Below are 15,492 nucleotides of genomic sequence, written 5' to 3' on the forward strand. Positions count from 1 at the left end.
TTTTGACACTGACTGGCATAGAAACTGACCAATCAGAACCAAATTGGCCGGCAGAGGAGGGCAGTTGGGGGCGAGATCAGGCCTGCAGGGGAGGGCAGTTGGGAGCGAGATCAGGCCGTCATGGGAGGGCAGTTAGGTGTGATTAGGCAGGCAGAGGTAGTTGGGGGTGAGCTCAGGCCAGCAGGGGAGAGCAGTTGGGGGCTCGATCAGGCCAGCAGGCAGAGGCATTTAGGGGCGATCAGGCAGGCAGGCAGGTGAGTGGTTAGGAGCCAGTGGTTCCAGATTGTGAGAGGGATGTCCGACCGCCGGTTTAGGCCCGATCCCACAGGACCCCAGCGGTCGGACATCCTCTGAGGGGTCCCCGATTGGAGAAGGTGCAGGCTGGGCTGATTTATTGTATCTAGTTAATTATATAGTACTGTACATACTATTCTGTGACCAATGCTTGTCACACTAGTGTCATGGGTATTATTTCATGTCAATCTACTTATTTAGCTGCTCTGTAGTCATCTATATTTACAAGCAGTCATTGAGGTAAGTGTACAAGGAATATTTGAAATCTTGAAAAGAAATTGAAACAAATAAATAATAGGCTGGAATTTAAGTAATTTCCATTACGCAGGTGTCACAATTTAATTAACTGTGTCACGTCCTTATTTTGATAGACCCTTTACAGAATAATCCTTCAGTAAACACCTGCATTTATATGCACACACACACACACACACACACACACACACACACACACACAGTTGAGCTGTTTAAAAGCATCTGAAATGCTTGTAAAAGTTTTATGTACCATAAAACAAGAAATTCTTGTGTTTAAAAAATTTAGTAAAACATTTAGGAAGTTTTTGACAGATAAGTGAGAAATATTAAGTGAAAAGTTTATTTCCAAAAATACAGTGTTTGTTTAATAGTTGGCCTTGATTTTTTTTTCTCCTTACCTAAGTATTGTGTTAAGTTGTACCTATATATAGTACTAATGATTTGTGGGTTCTGAGAGTCTTAAGTTTATAAAACATAGTAGTAATATTCTGGAAGGGACCTTTGGATGAGAAATTAAAAAGCTAGTTTTCTTTAAAAAAAAAAAAAAAGCTAGTTTTCTTTTAATGTCATGTCTTTTTTTATTCTAAATTACCAGTACTTTAATTTTATCTGCTTTGCTTATGTTTTTCTCATTCACTGTGCAAATCTTGTCAAGCTCTAAAATAATGGAATTCTTATTTGGAAAGAATTTGTTTATAACTGTTTTTACATTATTATGGATAGTCTTCTATATACTAAAAGGACTCCTACTTATGGTAGAATTTATTTAGTACCCAAATACCAACATATAAGGGCTTCTCAGCTGAGACTTCAAACATCAAAGAGAAATGGCATATTTGCTAAACCAGTAATGTTTTACAATATTGTTTATAAGGAATTTTGTTTATATACATAAACATTCTGAGTTTGTTTGTACAGGAATTACTTGCTTTGCCCAGATTTAACATATACACACACACAGCCCAGATGCAGAACACAACTTTTTCTTAAGCCCCTTCATTTTTTTTGTGTGCTTGAAGAACATTTTGTTAATCCTGTGGTAGTAATGATACACATGGTTGCCTGCCTGTCTGTTTCCACTAGATGGCAGCCAGTGGGATGGACAGAAAAAATTTCTTCTTCGTATCCCTACCCATGCTAGTCACTTAATTTTTCATTTTCTTCTTATCTGACATAGAACCAGCACAACTTTCAGTATCATTGGTGTGCCAGTATTTAAAATTTACACATGCTTTCTTTATTCCTAGGGTTATATGCTAATCAAATAATTTCTCTACATGCTGCATTGATTGTTTCATAGCAAATCTGTGTGCCTCAAACTGACGTTTTCTTCTCGTTTATAGGTTCTGCTGAAGGAAGGGTAAACACTTGGCTTTTTAAACATTAAGCTGGTGGAAGTCACTGTGAACTGTGATTTCATTTAACTGCTGCAGGGAAAGTTTGGTGCAGAATGAAAGGCACACATAACGTTAACATAAGCAGAATTTTTAAAAATATGGTTATGTTTAAGCCACAACTTTTTCTGTGCAGGAAACAGTTTTATAAAATTATCTATATTATTTGATCAAATATTTTGTAAAAAATGTTTTTGTGATGAATTTTCCTCTTATATTTTGTTAGCGTTATTTAAACTGTAAAGCAGTTTAAGCCATACTGTTAAATGTAACTTTTGTTTGCTGCCTTGACATACAATGTATTCTGCTTATTTCCAAAGTCAAGAAGAAGAAAGTGAAGATGAAGAAGATACTCAAAGTTCCAAATCTGAAGAACATCATTTATATTCTAATCCAATCAAAGAAGAAATGACCGAGTCCAAGTTCTCTAAGTACTCTGAAATGAGTGAGGAAAAACGAGCCAAACTTCGTGAAATTGAGGTTGGTATTGCATTGAAATTTAAAACTGCACTGACCTCTCAATTTTTCTACTGAACTAGGCTTCCTCTTGGCATCACACCTTGGTACATCCTGTTCCCTCTCTGCCTTAGCTGACTTCCTTCAGTCCTCTTTGTTCAAGCATCCCTTCTCCCCCTGTATCCTTTTTCTTATCTAGATTTTCTTACATCCCCCTATTTATCTGTTATGATTAGTGATTATGTTTTATGGGGTTTTTTCTTGATTGCTTGCTTAATTTCTGTATTCCCCCCTAGACTGTGATTTCCATTGAGGGCAAAGAACCATGTCTCTCCAGTGCCTGGCACATAGGAGATCTTCTCAAGATATTCTAGTGAATAGATTACATCTGACATTATGAAAGCCATTACATTTTGAGTGTACATAGAATATAACTCAGAAAAGTGAGATACTTTTTGGCATGTTCAAGTTATGTGTACATTTATTACAGTATGCTAACTTTAAGTGTCTGCATCCTTTAGTGATGGAGAGACAGTAGACATTAAGTGGGGCTTAACAATAAGGAGAAAAACTTACGGGAGAGTCCAAACTGTCTCCAGCAGAATCTTCCCTCCCTCTATTTCTCTCCTGTTTTAAAGCCTCTATTTATTATCAAAGGTATTCAAATATGTCAAGGAAGAGTTCTATAATGGGAACCTTCCTTCCTGTTCCTTGCCACAAGGTTTTGAAACATGCCCAGTAAATAGTGTAGCAGTCAGTCAAGAATCTCAAAAGTGTACATGAGTGGCCCTGGCCATTGTGGCTCAGTTCTTTAGTAGGAGTCATCACGTGCACCAAAAGGTTGCCAGTTCGATTCCTGCTCTGGGCACATACTCCAGTTGCAAGATCCTCCCTGGTAGGGGGCATGCAGGAGGCAGCCAATCAGTGTTTCACTCTCACACTGACGTTTCTCCCTCTCCTTTTCTCTCTTAAAAAAACAAACAAACAAAAAAGTATACATGAGTGAATGTTAATACTCTGTCCATTCATTTAACAGTATATATTTTTTAATGCATACTCTGTCAGTGCTATTCCTTTTACTGATAATTCATTACCTTATTTCTGTTTCTCCACCTACTCACTGTTGGGCTGGTTTTAGTTCTTGTCCACCTCATTCTCAAATGTCACCAAGCCAAAAAGTTAACAGAGAAAGCATTTTGTCTACTTTACACTGAATCATATGGTGTTATTGTAAGTTTAGAGGCGAGTTTCAGAGTTAGGTTGATTCATTTTTCCTGAGATGTGTTCAGTTACACTCTCTAGAGTTTTTAGGGGCGCAAGGTGATGGATGTCCGTGAATACACTCACGGTTGCCCTTTCAAGCTGCATGTGCCCGTTTTAACAGCCTTGCTGAACTCCGCCTAACTGACCCGATGGAATATTGGAGTAGAAACAAAGACCGAGTTCATTAAAAACATATTTTCTTGATAATTGAAGTGACATTTTGATAATTAAAAATGCCAAAACGGACTTTGATCATTCTTAAATGTTCTATTTCCTTATTGGCTTAAAGAGAAAAAAACTAATTTAGCTTTTTTGTTAATTTTGACGTATTTGTATATATGTGCTCTCTGATGATCTGACCTTTCCTTTCTTTGCTAGACACTCCTCGATTGTTTCTCTTGCTCTTGTAGTGCCTACCTCTTAACAACTTAACATTTGGGGATTTGCATTGTGAACCAAATTCTAATTTTAAAATGTAATTCTTTGGTGAACCAGATACCAGCTTCATTATCATTGTGTTGAGATAAGTTCTTAAGGGCATGAACCACATTTAGGTTTTTGAGTCATCTTATATGGTTGTGCGGAGAGCTCTGCATGGTTGGGCTTGTCTGACACATGCTACTTTGCTGTATTTATGTTTTTCCTTTTAATACGCTTGTTTCAAAGAAAATATTTTTTAATTGAATTTATTGGAGTACAGATTTCAAGTGTACAACTCAATAAAACATCATTTACACACAGAATTGTGTGCCCCATTGCCCCAAGCAAAGTCTCTTTCCATCCCCATTTTCCCCTCTTTGCCCACCTCCACCACAGTTCCCTTTTCCCCTGGCCATCACTACACTGTTGTCTGTGTCTGTGTGTTATATATATATTGGGGGTGTGGGGGGTTACTTAATCACTTCACTTTCTTTCATCCAGACCCCCTGCCCCCCCTCCCCTCTAACAGCTGTCAACCTGTTCCATGTATCCATGTTCATCAAGCAGTACTTGAGAAACTATAGTGATGAAAAAATTTTGTCTTATTTCACAGCTCAAAGTTATGAAGTTTCAGGATGAATTGGAATCTGGAAAAAGGCCTAAAAAACCAGGCCAGAGCTTTCAGGAGCAAGTAGAACACTACAGAGATAAACTTCTTCAACGAGTAAGGAATAAGAATACTCAATAACATGCATTTTTCCAAAATTATTTGTTTTGACTCCCTAGAATATTGGTATATTAAGGAAAATTATTTCAAATTGCGTCCTTTTATGTATAAATGCGGGATACTGGTAGACAACTAGGAACATTTGAAATTTCATGTTTTACAATTATTTCAACTTGTAAAAGGGTTAGGACCATAGCATAATATTTTATTGTAGATAAACAAGAAACAAGAAAATCCTGGTAAGAGTATGATTTCAAAACTGGAAGACCCTATAGAAAGAGTATTTGTGACAATGAGATACCAGAAACCATGAGAAGTGGCATAGAGACAAAAAGATGGAGTTAGGGTTTAGAAAGTTCATGTAGGACTCCTTTTCCATTGTTTTCAAGGAGGGACAGCAAGTGGTAGACTACCTCATCAGTGAACTCTAAACTTTCGAGAGACCTGATATTCTTGTACATTAAAAAATATGTAGGGGTACACAGAATTTTAGGACAAGGAGACCCACATGATAATTGTTGGGAGAACCCAGGGATTTTATTGGGACTGCTATGTCTTGACTCATAAAAAAGACTAGAGGCCCAATGCATGAAATTCGTGCAAGAGTAGGCCTTCCTTCCCCTGGCTGCTGGCACTGGCTTCCCTCTGGCACCTGGGACCCAGGCTTCCCTCCGGCTGCCGGCAGGCACCCATGATCCAGGCTTCCCTCGCAGCCCCAGCTTAGTCCGGAAGGGTGACCAGTCTAATTAGCATATTACACTTATATTATTATAGGTTATATAGAAAGAGAAATAGGAAAAAGCTGGAAGGGAGATTACAATCACTACAAATGGTATAGAACTAGTGATGGGAGCAATAGGATGGAAAAACAACTTTGGTGCTGCTTTTTCTCTGTGAAACTGGGCTATAGTCCCAATTTTGCAGGATTGTGAGTTAGATAATAGCAACTATTACACTTTGTTATTGAATTAAAATATTTTAACTATAGTTTGATTTCTATAAATTATGCATGAGGAAACTATATTTTACAGACCATCAGCCTCACTTTTAAAATTTGTACTCTATATGATATATTTTGAATAAAGATAATTTAGATTTAAAAAAAGATGTTATGTATCTGTACCACACGAATCCCTTTGGAGATGGTGGCAGGTGTTTGATCTTCATGGAAGACTCCTACCTTGGAATGCTTACTGGTCCTGAAGGTAGTAAGACATGTATGTTTTAGTCTCCTGCATTCCAGATTGCATTTGGGGAGGAGGGTGTGTTTCTTGAAGGTGTACACAATGGGTTGGCAGACTGTAGCCATCACCTCATTTTTGTAAATAAACATGGCTCACAGCCATTCTCCGGTGGCAGAGTTGAATACTTTTGACAGTTTTTGTGTGGCCCACAAAGCAGAAGATATTTAATATTTTCTGGCTCTTTATAGGAAATGTTTGCCAACATCTGGTACAGGCTTTTTGTCAGCTATCAGATAGCTTTCTTGATGCACAGAAATCATAGAGCAGTTAAATTCCTACTAATGAAGATCTGAGTTGGCTTTGTGGGTTCATTGTCTATAGCTACTCCTTTAATTATATAATCAATAGAAATTATAATTTCAAGTGAGAAGTGGCAATTACAGCATCTGAGGATAAGGATCTGAGGATAAGGATATAGTTTTTCTGGTTTATATAATTGTATACTCACATAGTTTTTACTTTCATAAATTAGGAATTAAAATTTCCAATACAATTGGTACTTGTCTCTCACCAGTAAGATTTTCTGATGGACAGTTTTTGTGAATAGCTATTTCTCCTTTTCAGCTTATTGCTTTGGTAAGGCTCTCTTTTGATTAAATAACTTGCTGTGCAGTTAGTGTCACTGCTATTTTATTGTCATCTGAGAGATGTCAGGGTCAGTGCATTGTTAGCTTGTAGGGGACAGCATTCTTCAGGTGGTAGTTACGAACCTTAGCTCCAGAGCTTGGGCTCAAATCCTGACTTTATTCTGTGTGACCAGGGGCATGGAACTTAACCTTTCTGTGTCTCAGCTTTCATCTCTAGAACTGGGATAAAAGTACTACTTTGGGTGTTTGGAAGAAATACATGAAATGGTGTGTGAGGGTTGTTTACTAATTACCTGGCCTACGGTAAGCACACAGTAAATGCTTAGCTGCTGTCACTGTTATTACTGTTGTTATTCAGGGTGAGTAGAAGAAATGGCTAGCTTTTCTGGAAGAGGAGGTATTTTTTTTTTAAATGCTATTAGTGATTTAAAAATTAGTTAAGTAGAAGAGAACATATTATTATATAAATGAGATTAACCCAGATTGATGTATTTTCATAACAAAATATTCTTTCTTTAAAAATTAAATACACAGGAGAAAGAGAAAGAATTAGAAAGAGAACGAGAAAGAGATAAGAAGGATAAAGAAAAATTGGAATCTCGATCTAAAGACAAGAAGGAAAAAGATGAGTGTACTCCAACAAGGAAAGAAAGGTATAACATTTCTAATTTAATACCTATACTGGTTTTAGGATTTAGAATGATGTTCCATGTTACAATATTTTCAACACCGGTTCCAACAAACTAGAAAAGTATTTTTTCATGATAAATATGTTTGGCTCTTGCCTACAGGAGGCGAACTAACTGAGAAATGGGACCATTAGTTAGCACTTGCCTTTGTTTACTAAGCCATCATCCCTTTATATCCTTTCACATGGTTCACAAGGTACCTTAACCTTAGTTCAGTGCTAAGAATTTAGTTACCATACTAGGTATCAAGCTTAGGCTTAAATAACTAAACAGTTTGCTAGATCTTTCTTGTCTCCAATATAAGCATTCTGTGCTGAGTCTGCCACTTATAAACTTGAGTCTTCCAGTCCTACCTGGAAAGGAGATTGTGCACATGGACTGTAAGGACTTGCTACTTACTTTATCTTCATTCTAATAAACATCGCTTCTCTTTTAATTTTTATTTTCTATGTTAATAATCCCCAAATCTGATTTAGTAGAGAAAATTGCTTCAATTAACAGTTAATTTTTTCCTAATGAAAACCAAGTGAATGCAAATTTAAAAATTCTGGCTTAGTCGCTCTACAAATAGCATAGTTATTAGTTAAATAGTAAATCTATTTTTTCTTTTTTATTATTTTGATATAATTTTAGATTTACAGAAAAGTTGCAAGAATAGTATAAAGAATTTGCAGATGTCTTTCTACTTTTGCCTTATTTTCTTCTCCTTTCCCCTTCCCCAACAATTTAAGAATAACTTGGTGCCCCATCCTTCCTATATAATAAAAGGCTAATATACAAATTGTCCCCTCAACCGGAAGTTTGACAGGGGGCGGGGCCAGTCAACCCTGCCCCTGATCGCCCCCCACCCCGATCGGGGGTGGGGCCGGCCGGTCAACCTTCAACGGGTTGGCCAGATCCCACCCGTGCACGAATTCATACACCAGGTGTCTAGTTATCTATAAAAGCCTAAGCGACTGTTCAACCAGTAGCTGTGATGTGCACTGACCACAAGAGGGCAGATGCTCAATGCAGAGGCATGGAAACATGGAACAGACTGATGAATCTCAGAGGGAAGGGGAGATGGGGAAGGGCAGGAAGAGATTAACCAAAGATCCTATATGTATACTAGAGGCCCGGTGCATGGATTTCATGCACCGGTGGGGTCCCTCGGCCTGGCCTGCAAGGATCGGGCCGAAACTGGCAGTCCGACATCCCCCACGGGGTCCCAGATTGCGAGAGGGCGCAGGCCAGGCCAAGAGACACCCACCGGTGCACAAATCTGTGCACCCGGCCTCTAATATAAACCACAATAAAAGTTTCAAGATTGTGAAATTAACATTTAAAAACTTACCTGATTAGAGACCTTAATGAAATTTTGTCCATTGTCTCACTAATCTCTTATAGCAAAAGAAATTCCAATATCCTTGATTTCAGTTTTTGGCTTGATCAATCTCTTTTAAGACTTAATTGGATCTTGGTATAAAAGGCTTTGAATGTTTTTGGAAAGTAACATCAGTAAGGTTAGTGAAATAAAGTTGGTACAAGTACTGGTAGGAATTAATAGCTAATTTAGTAGCAGGAACTTGAATGCCTGATCCTTTGCTCACTTATGGAATGTTTTCGGGGCTTTGTTCCATAGGAAAAGGCGACACAGTATGTCCCCTAGCCCATCTCGCAGTAGCAGTGGTAGACGAGTGAAGTCCCCATCACCAAAGTCGGAGCGATCAGAGCGTTCAGAAAGATCTCATAAAGAGAGTTCGCGGTCCAGGTCATCTCACAAAGATTCTCCTCGAGATGCTAGCAAAAAGGCCAAAAGGTAAATGCAAACCATTTTTTGCAATATTTGAGATACTAATTTCCTTGTCATTCCACCAGTTTTTGATAATGATTTGGTTGGTAGCTATGTTTTACAGCAAGCATGTCAAACTGAAAGGCTATCACGGGCCAAATAAACAAGGTTTAAGTTTATGTGGGCCGCAAAAAAACAAAAGCTTCAATTTTCATAGAAACGTAGGTTTATTTCAATAGAGACTTGCTGAATACAAAGGGCTGAATGAGTAATCATTAACATAAAATAATAGAACACTTTAATAAAAATTAATGTTTTTTTTCTTGTACATTAACTTACCAGATACTGAACTGCACAAATTAATAAGTGTAATGCAAATAAACCTATTTTTCTTGTTCTCCGAAAGCAAAATATTTCCTGTTGCACACACCAAACAAGTCCAAGACAGTGACGTGGCAATTGGTTGCTAAAATATTCGCTGCTAGTACTAGTGGAGAGAGATGGTGCGCCTGCGTGTCAAGGAAATGAATGCAACACGATTATAGTATAATCAGTCATTAGCAAATGTTGTAGTTTGTTATTAATTATGTATAACAGGATACTGTAAAAATTAAGCTGCAACATTTTTATTAAAACTTTTTTTTTAATATATATTTTTTATTGATTTTTTACAGAGAGGAAGGGAGAGGGATAGAAAGTTAGAAACATTGATGAGAGAGAAATCAGCTGCCTCCTGCACACTCCCTACTGGGTATGTGCCTGCAACCAAGGTACATGCCCTTGACCGGAATCGAACCTGGGACCCTTGAGTCCGCAGGCTGACACTCTATCCACTGAGCCAAACCGGTTAGGGCTAAAACGTTTCTTACATACTGTTATTGGCTGGGCCGCAAAAATATTTGTTGTGGGCCACGAGTTTGACATGCTTGTTTTACAGGATTTTAGAAAACCAAAAAGATACTTTCATTTTAGATTATGCCTTCCCATCTCCTAACACCAGTCTCATGACTAAAGCACAATAAGGCTTCCAACAAGTAAAGCCAGCCAAGAACTTTAACATCACATCCAGTGTTTCCTATGGGATAGGGATAGCTGCTTTACTTTTCATTCTGTTCTTTAGTTTCTATAGAACATTTTTTGATTTTTGTCAAGGCTGAAAGAAAAATACATCCTCCTTGCCCCCCATATTTCTCCTGCAATCTTAATAGTAAGTTTTTGGGTAGAGACTTGTGAAAATAAACACCATTTCTTCAGTGTATAATTTAGTGTATACTTTTTTCTTGTAGTTCCAGAAAAGTGTTTCAGAAATGTTTTATTATCTGGTGTTATTTTCCTAGGAGCTAAAACTTATCTCCTAAAACTTTATTATTGTAACCATTTTTAGTAAAATCTTTATAAAATAGATAAGTTACTGGTATGTATGCACACACACACACACACACACATCAATACATTATTTGTTTTGGTAATCTTCATGAACAGCATTTACAAAATTATGCTGTTTCACATAGTTCCCTTGAATGATACTGCAATAGTTGGATCCTTTTCCCTCAAGGAGATAGGCTACAAAGCTGTCTTCTGTTTAAAATGTTGTGAACGTTAGTAATTAGATGCCATTTTGAACTTTATCTTGTAGATTTAGAGGTTCAGACTTGGAGGTATATCACTAACTTGGGGAACTTATTATAACTGCAAATCCCTAGTTCTGCCTTGAGATTTTGATTCAGTAGAGTGGTGTGGTAAGTCTTAGGATCCTGGCTTTTTAAGCAAGTGCACTATTTATTTATTTATTTATTTATTTATATAATTTTATTTTTTAATTAATTTTTTGCAGAGAGAAAGGGAGAGGGATAGAGAGTTAGAAACATAGATCAGCTGCCTCCTGCACACCTCCTACTGGGTATGTGCCCCCAACCAAGGTACATGCCCTTGACCAGAATCGAACCTGGGACCCTTGAGTCCACAGGCCAACACTCTATTCACTGAGCCAAACCGGTTAGGGCAGCAAGCGCACTATTGATGACTGATGCAGTGCACAAGAAGTACAAAATCTGTGTGTGCGCGCGTAGGCAGAGTGTAGACCTGGGAAGTTTGCAACCTTATGTATTTCAGTGACTTTTGTTGTGTTCAGTTAAAGCTCATTTTAGATAATTTAAGGAGTCAATTTTGATCACAGAGTACTGTGATAAATTGTTTTTGTTTGTTTCCTCAGATCACCATCTGGTTCAAGAACACCTAAAAGGTCTAGGCGATCACGGTCTAGATCCCCTAAAAAATCAGGGAAGAAATCCAGATCCCAGTCCCGATCTCCACACAGGTCTCATAAAAAGTCAAAGAAAAACAAACATTGACATACATTTTTAAGATGCTGTCACTTATTGGAAATGCAATTTTGTTTTGTACCTGAATGGTCTGTTTAAAAAAAAAATCAAATGAAAGAGCATTCCTGGGATTTTTGTTTGTTTATTTGTGAAGCATGTGTAACTGCATCTGTAGACCTGTCATTGTTTTATATTGTGTAAATTACTTTTGTTGTGGCTGTTTTCAAGATGAAATTATTGTGGTAATGAATTTCATCAGAAATGTGTATAATGGATCTGCTGGCAGTAGTAGTATTTTGTTTTAGAATGCTGTGACTTAGCAAAACTAATACAGATGTCTTCCCCCATTTTGTAGCTTTGGCAATTTGAATTAGATTTCAAATAAAATCTGAACAGAAAACCATAATGTTGTTTTTTTGCCCTATTGGTAACATCAAGTCCCTTAAAGTCCTTGTCCTACTAAGTGAGTTTAGCACTTCTGTTGTATTTGTATACCTAACACACTATACCTAGCTCCATTGTTCACACAGCTAAAGTTTTATATTTACTAAGATGACCATAAAAATTAGGGAACCCAAGACTCCTGTTTGGTAGGTTTGCCAGCCAATTTCTTCGATAAGGTTCTCTTGGGTAATACTAGTACCCAGAGGTCAAAAGATAAGGTGAATGTGGCATGGTCTATTGCTGGCTACAGTAAATTTACTTTTTCAAAGAAGCAATATGATTTCAGTACACTCAACCTATGTCCTGAGCAACTACTTATTATGAGGGAAAGATTAAATCTCCATCTTTTTATTTCATCCGTCATGAAAGAATTTTATTTTGAAAGAATTTTTCTAATAAGAATTGCCCATAGAATTAGTTGTTTGATAGTTGCCCCTTCATTTTTTATTTTTTTTAATCCTCACTGAGGATATTTTTCCATTGATTTTTAAGGAAAGTGCAAGGGAGGGAGGGAGGGAGAGAGAGAAACATCACTATGGAAGAGACACATCAATTAGTTGCCTCCTGCACATGCCCCAACTGGGCCGGGGATCCAGCCTGCAGAGCTGATAACTGAGGTACTTGCCCCTGACCGGAATTGAACCCATGACCCTTCAGTCTGCAGGCCGATGCTCTATCCACTGAGCCAAACCTGCCAGGGCAATAGTTGCCCCTTTATAGCCCTCCGTAGGCTATCTTCAAAACCCTAGTGTTAGTAAATTTCTACAAAATTCTGTTTAAAGTACCTTTGTTTTTGTGTGTGTGTGTGTGTGTGTGTGTGTGTGTGTGTGTGTGTGTGTGTGTGTTTTTAAAGATTTAGTTTTAGCTTTAAGTAAAGTTTAAAACTAAGATAGTTTTAAGGAAACTTAACATCCAATAGTTTGTAAATTCAAGGTGCAGAAAGTTGATTTAAACCATTTGCAGAGTTGAAATCTGTTATGCAGTGGGAGAAACATTGCTGCTGTCTAAGGAAGAAATAAGAAACCTTGTATGATGTTGATCACAGTATTGCTATAAATGTAAATGGAACCGACACTGCTCTTTTTGAATCTGTCTCCGTTTCACATTTAGGCACTGTGATTTCATGGGGGGGTTTCCCCCTTAAAAGAGAGTAGAAAATGATCCCAAATAATAAGTTGTTTTGAGTTACTTGCTTTTTAAAAATACATTTTCAATTGTTTTACTTAATCTTGCCTAGTCACAAAATAAAATAAGTTGTACCCATTTTGGAGGGAGTTAGGTATATTAGCTGAGCAGTGAGGCATGCTATTTCCAAACTGGTCAAACCTACAATAGCTTTAGAAGTGAGCCAATCATATTATTTTACTTAGTGGTTCTTATCAACATGCAGTATTGCTTGGAAGTTATTCTTTTATTGTTCTTTTTTTGTTTGTTCATATTTTTTAATTTCTAAATGTTGCTCAAAATAAACATGAACATTTGGTGCTGGTTTTTAAAAAACTACAAATACAGCCATTTAAAAAATTATCTTTTTTTTGCAAAAATTATAATGTTGAGTTTCTGCTGATTTGGGCATTCCATCATTCTCCGGTATCTATTATAGGCTTAGAAATAACTGAAGTCAGGTAACGATTTTGCCAGTCAAGTTGCAAGGAATGCTTACTTCTCTCTTAAAACATATCTGAGAGAAGTAGGAGTGAGTAGAAATTGTTAGGTCGGTTGTGGGTGCTTATTTGTAGTATTTTTTTCTACTGCAATGGGATTTAGCAGTTCTTTTAATGTGGAACCAGATACAGTGAACCTAGTTTATGTCACAGTGGGTAAGACTGGCTTCCTTTTGGATGCATGGGTGGGGATTGCTTGGTCTTGATAGAATATGTATTCTCTGAAGTTTGTTAATGTATATATTAGATTGTATGGGATTTTTTTTCCTGGAATTGCAATACTATTGTTAGATAAATTTTACTTACTGAGAAAATATCTAAAGTAAGCCTGTTTAATTCTCCATGGATTTCTACGAAAGTTTAAGGGGATCCAGAAATTGGTGAATATTAGCGGGGAGATAGTCTACCATATTTTTATAATAGCATATTGCATAATGCTAAATTGGTTAGCAAAATTTTTACAGGTTGACTAAAATGTTAATAGGCAAGGCCTTCTAGTTACAGGAAATGCCCTGTTTTGCTGGCTCTGTGATAGACAGTTACTATTTTCTGCCATAGTTGTCTGCTCTTCTTATAAAGGGTGTGGTGTAAACCCTTTACCCTCTAACCTATTTATACACAGGTATTCTATACCAGGTTGATCCTATCTAATAAAGAGGTAATATGCAAATTGACCATCACTCCAACACACACGATGGCCGCCCCCATGTGGACACAAGATGGCCAGCAGGGGAGGGCAGTTGTGGGAGATCAGACCAGCAGGGGAGGGCAGTTGGGAGGGACCAGGCCTGAAAGGGAGGGCAGTTGTGGGTGATCAGGCCGGCAGAGGAGGAAAGTTAGGGGTGACTGGGCCAGCAGGGGAGGGCAGTTGGGGGCGGCCAGGCTGGCAAAGGAGGGCAGTTAGGGGCGACAGGGCCGGCAGGGGAGGGCAGTTACGGGCAATCGGGCCAGCAGGGGAGGAAAGTTAGGGGTGACCAGGCCAGCAGGAGAGGGCAGTGGGGCTGACCAGGCTGGCAAAGGAGGGCAGTTAGGGGCGACTAGGCCAGCAGGGTAGGGAAGTTGGGGGCGACCAGGCCCACAGGGGAGGGCAGTTGGGGGTGATCGGACCGGGAGGGTAACAGGTGTCGATCAGGCTGGCAGGGGAGTGGTTAGAGGGTGATCAGGCTGGCAGGCAGAAGGGGTTAGGGGTATTCAGGCAGGCAAGCGGTTGGGAGCCAGCAGTCCTGGATTGTGAGAGGGATGTCCAACTGCCCGTTTAGGCCTGATCTCCCTAAACCGGCAGTCAGACATCTCTTGAGTGGTCCCAGATTGGAGAGGGTGCAGGCTGGGCTGAGGGACACTCCCCTCCAGCCCCCCCCCCCCCCCCACCCCTGTGCATGAATTTCATGCACCGGGCCTCTATAATAATAAAAGTGTAATATGCTAATTAGACCCGTCTTCCTCCTGGTCGAAGCCGGGGCTGCGAGGGAAGCCCGGGTCCTGGGTGCCTGCCGGCAGCCGGAGGGAAGCCTGGGTCCTGGGTTCCAGAGGGAAGCCGGTGCCAGCAGCTGGGGGAAGGAAGGCCTACTCTTGCATGAATTTCGTGCATTGGGCCTCTAGTATCATATAATCTCCCTCTATTTTACAAGTGAGAGAAAGGAAGTAAATGGGAGTCTATTTCTTACCAAAGAGAGACCTGTGATTGAAAGAATCATGTTTGGGAATTTTTTTTTTTACACTGTATTTACTGTTAGTAAGTGTATGGGCATTTCTGAGCTGTAACATGTTGAGTACTTAGAGATTAAAGAACTAAACAAAAAGCCCTGGCCCCAGAGAATGCTTTTATTTGTCTCAGAATGTTTTTGGCTTTCGAGATAAAGTTTGCAGAAGTTATAGCTTGGTCTAATTTTTCTTTATTGCAGACCATTCCTGTGGGCTTACCCTGAGACTTTTATCCTAATTAAGGAATATCAAAGGGAGGAAA

At 38.7% G+C, this 15,492-nt stretch overlaps 1 protein-coding gene across 6 annotated transcripts in view; it reads left to right on the top strand.

Annotated features, from left to right (window-relative positions):
* The window catches only part of U2SURP (U2 snRNP-associated SURP domain containing), a 73,790-nt gene extending 61,966 nt beyond the window's left edge, over positions 1-11,824 (top strand). For all 6 annotated transcript variants that reach the window (XM_005869309.2, XM_005869311.2, XM_014542176.1 and 3 more), the window contains 5 exons: positions 2,264-2,423; positions 4,696-4,806; positions 7,175-7,293; positions 8,951-9,127; positions 11,313-11,824. In XM_005869309.2, coding sequence (XP_005869371.1) covers positions 2,264-2,423; positions 4,696-4,806; positions 7,175-7,293; positions 8,951-9,127; positions 11,313-11,451 — 706 coding nt within the window. In that variant the 3' untranslated portion in view covers positions 11,452-11,824. The remainder of the gene's footprint in view (positions 1-2,263; positions 2,424-4,695; positions 4,807-7,174; positions 7,294-8,950; positions 9,128-11,312) is intronic.
* Positions 11,825-15,492: the final 3,668 nt, after the last annotated feature.

Source organism: Myotis brandtii, unplaced genomic scaffold (genome assembly GCF_000412655.1).
Source record: "Myotis brandtii unplaced genomic scaffold, ASM41265v1 scaffold291, whole genome shotgun sequence".
Classification (NCBI taxonomy): Eukaryota; Metazoa; Chordata; class Mammalia; order Chiroptera; family Vespertilionidae; genus Myotis; species Myotis brandtii.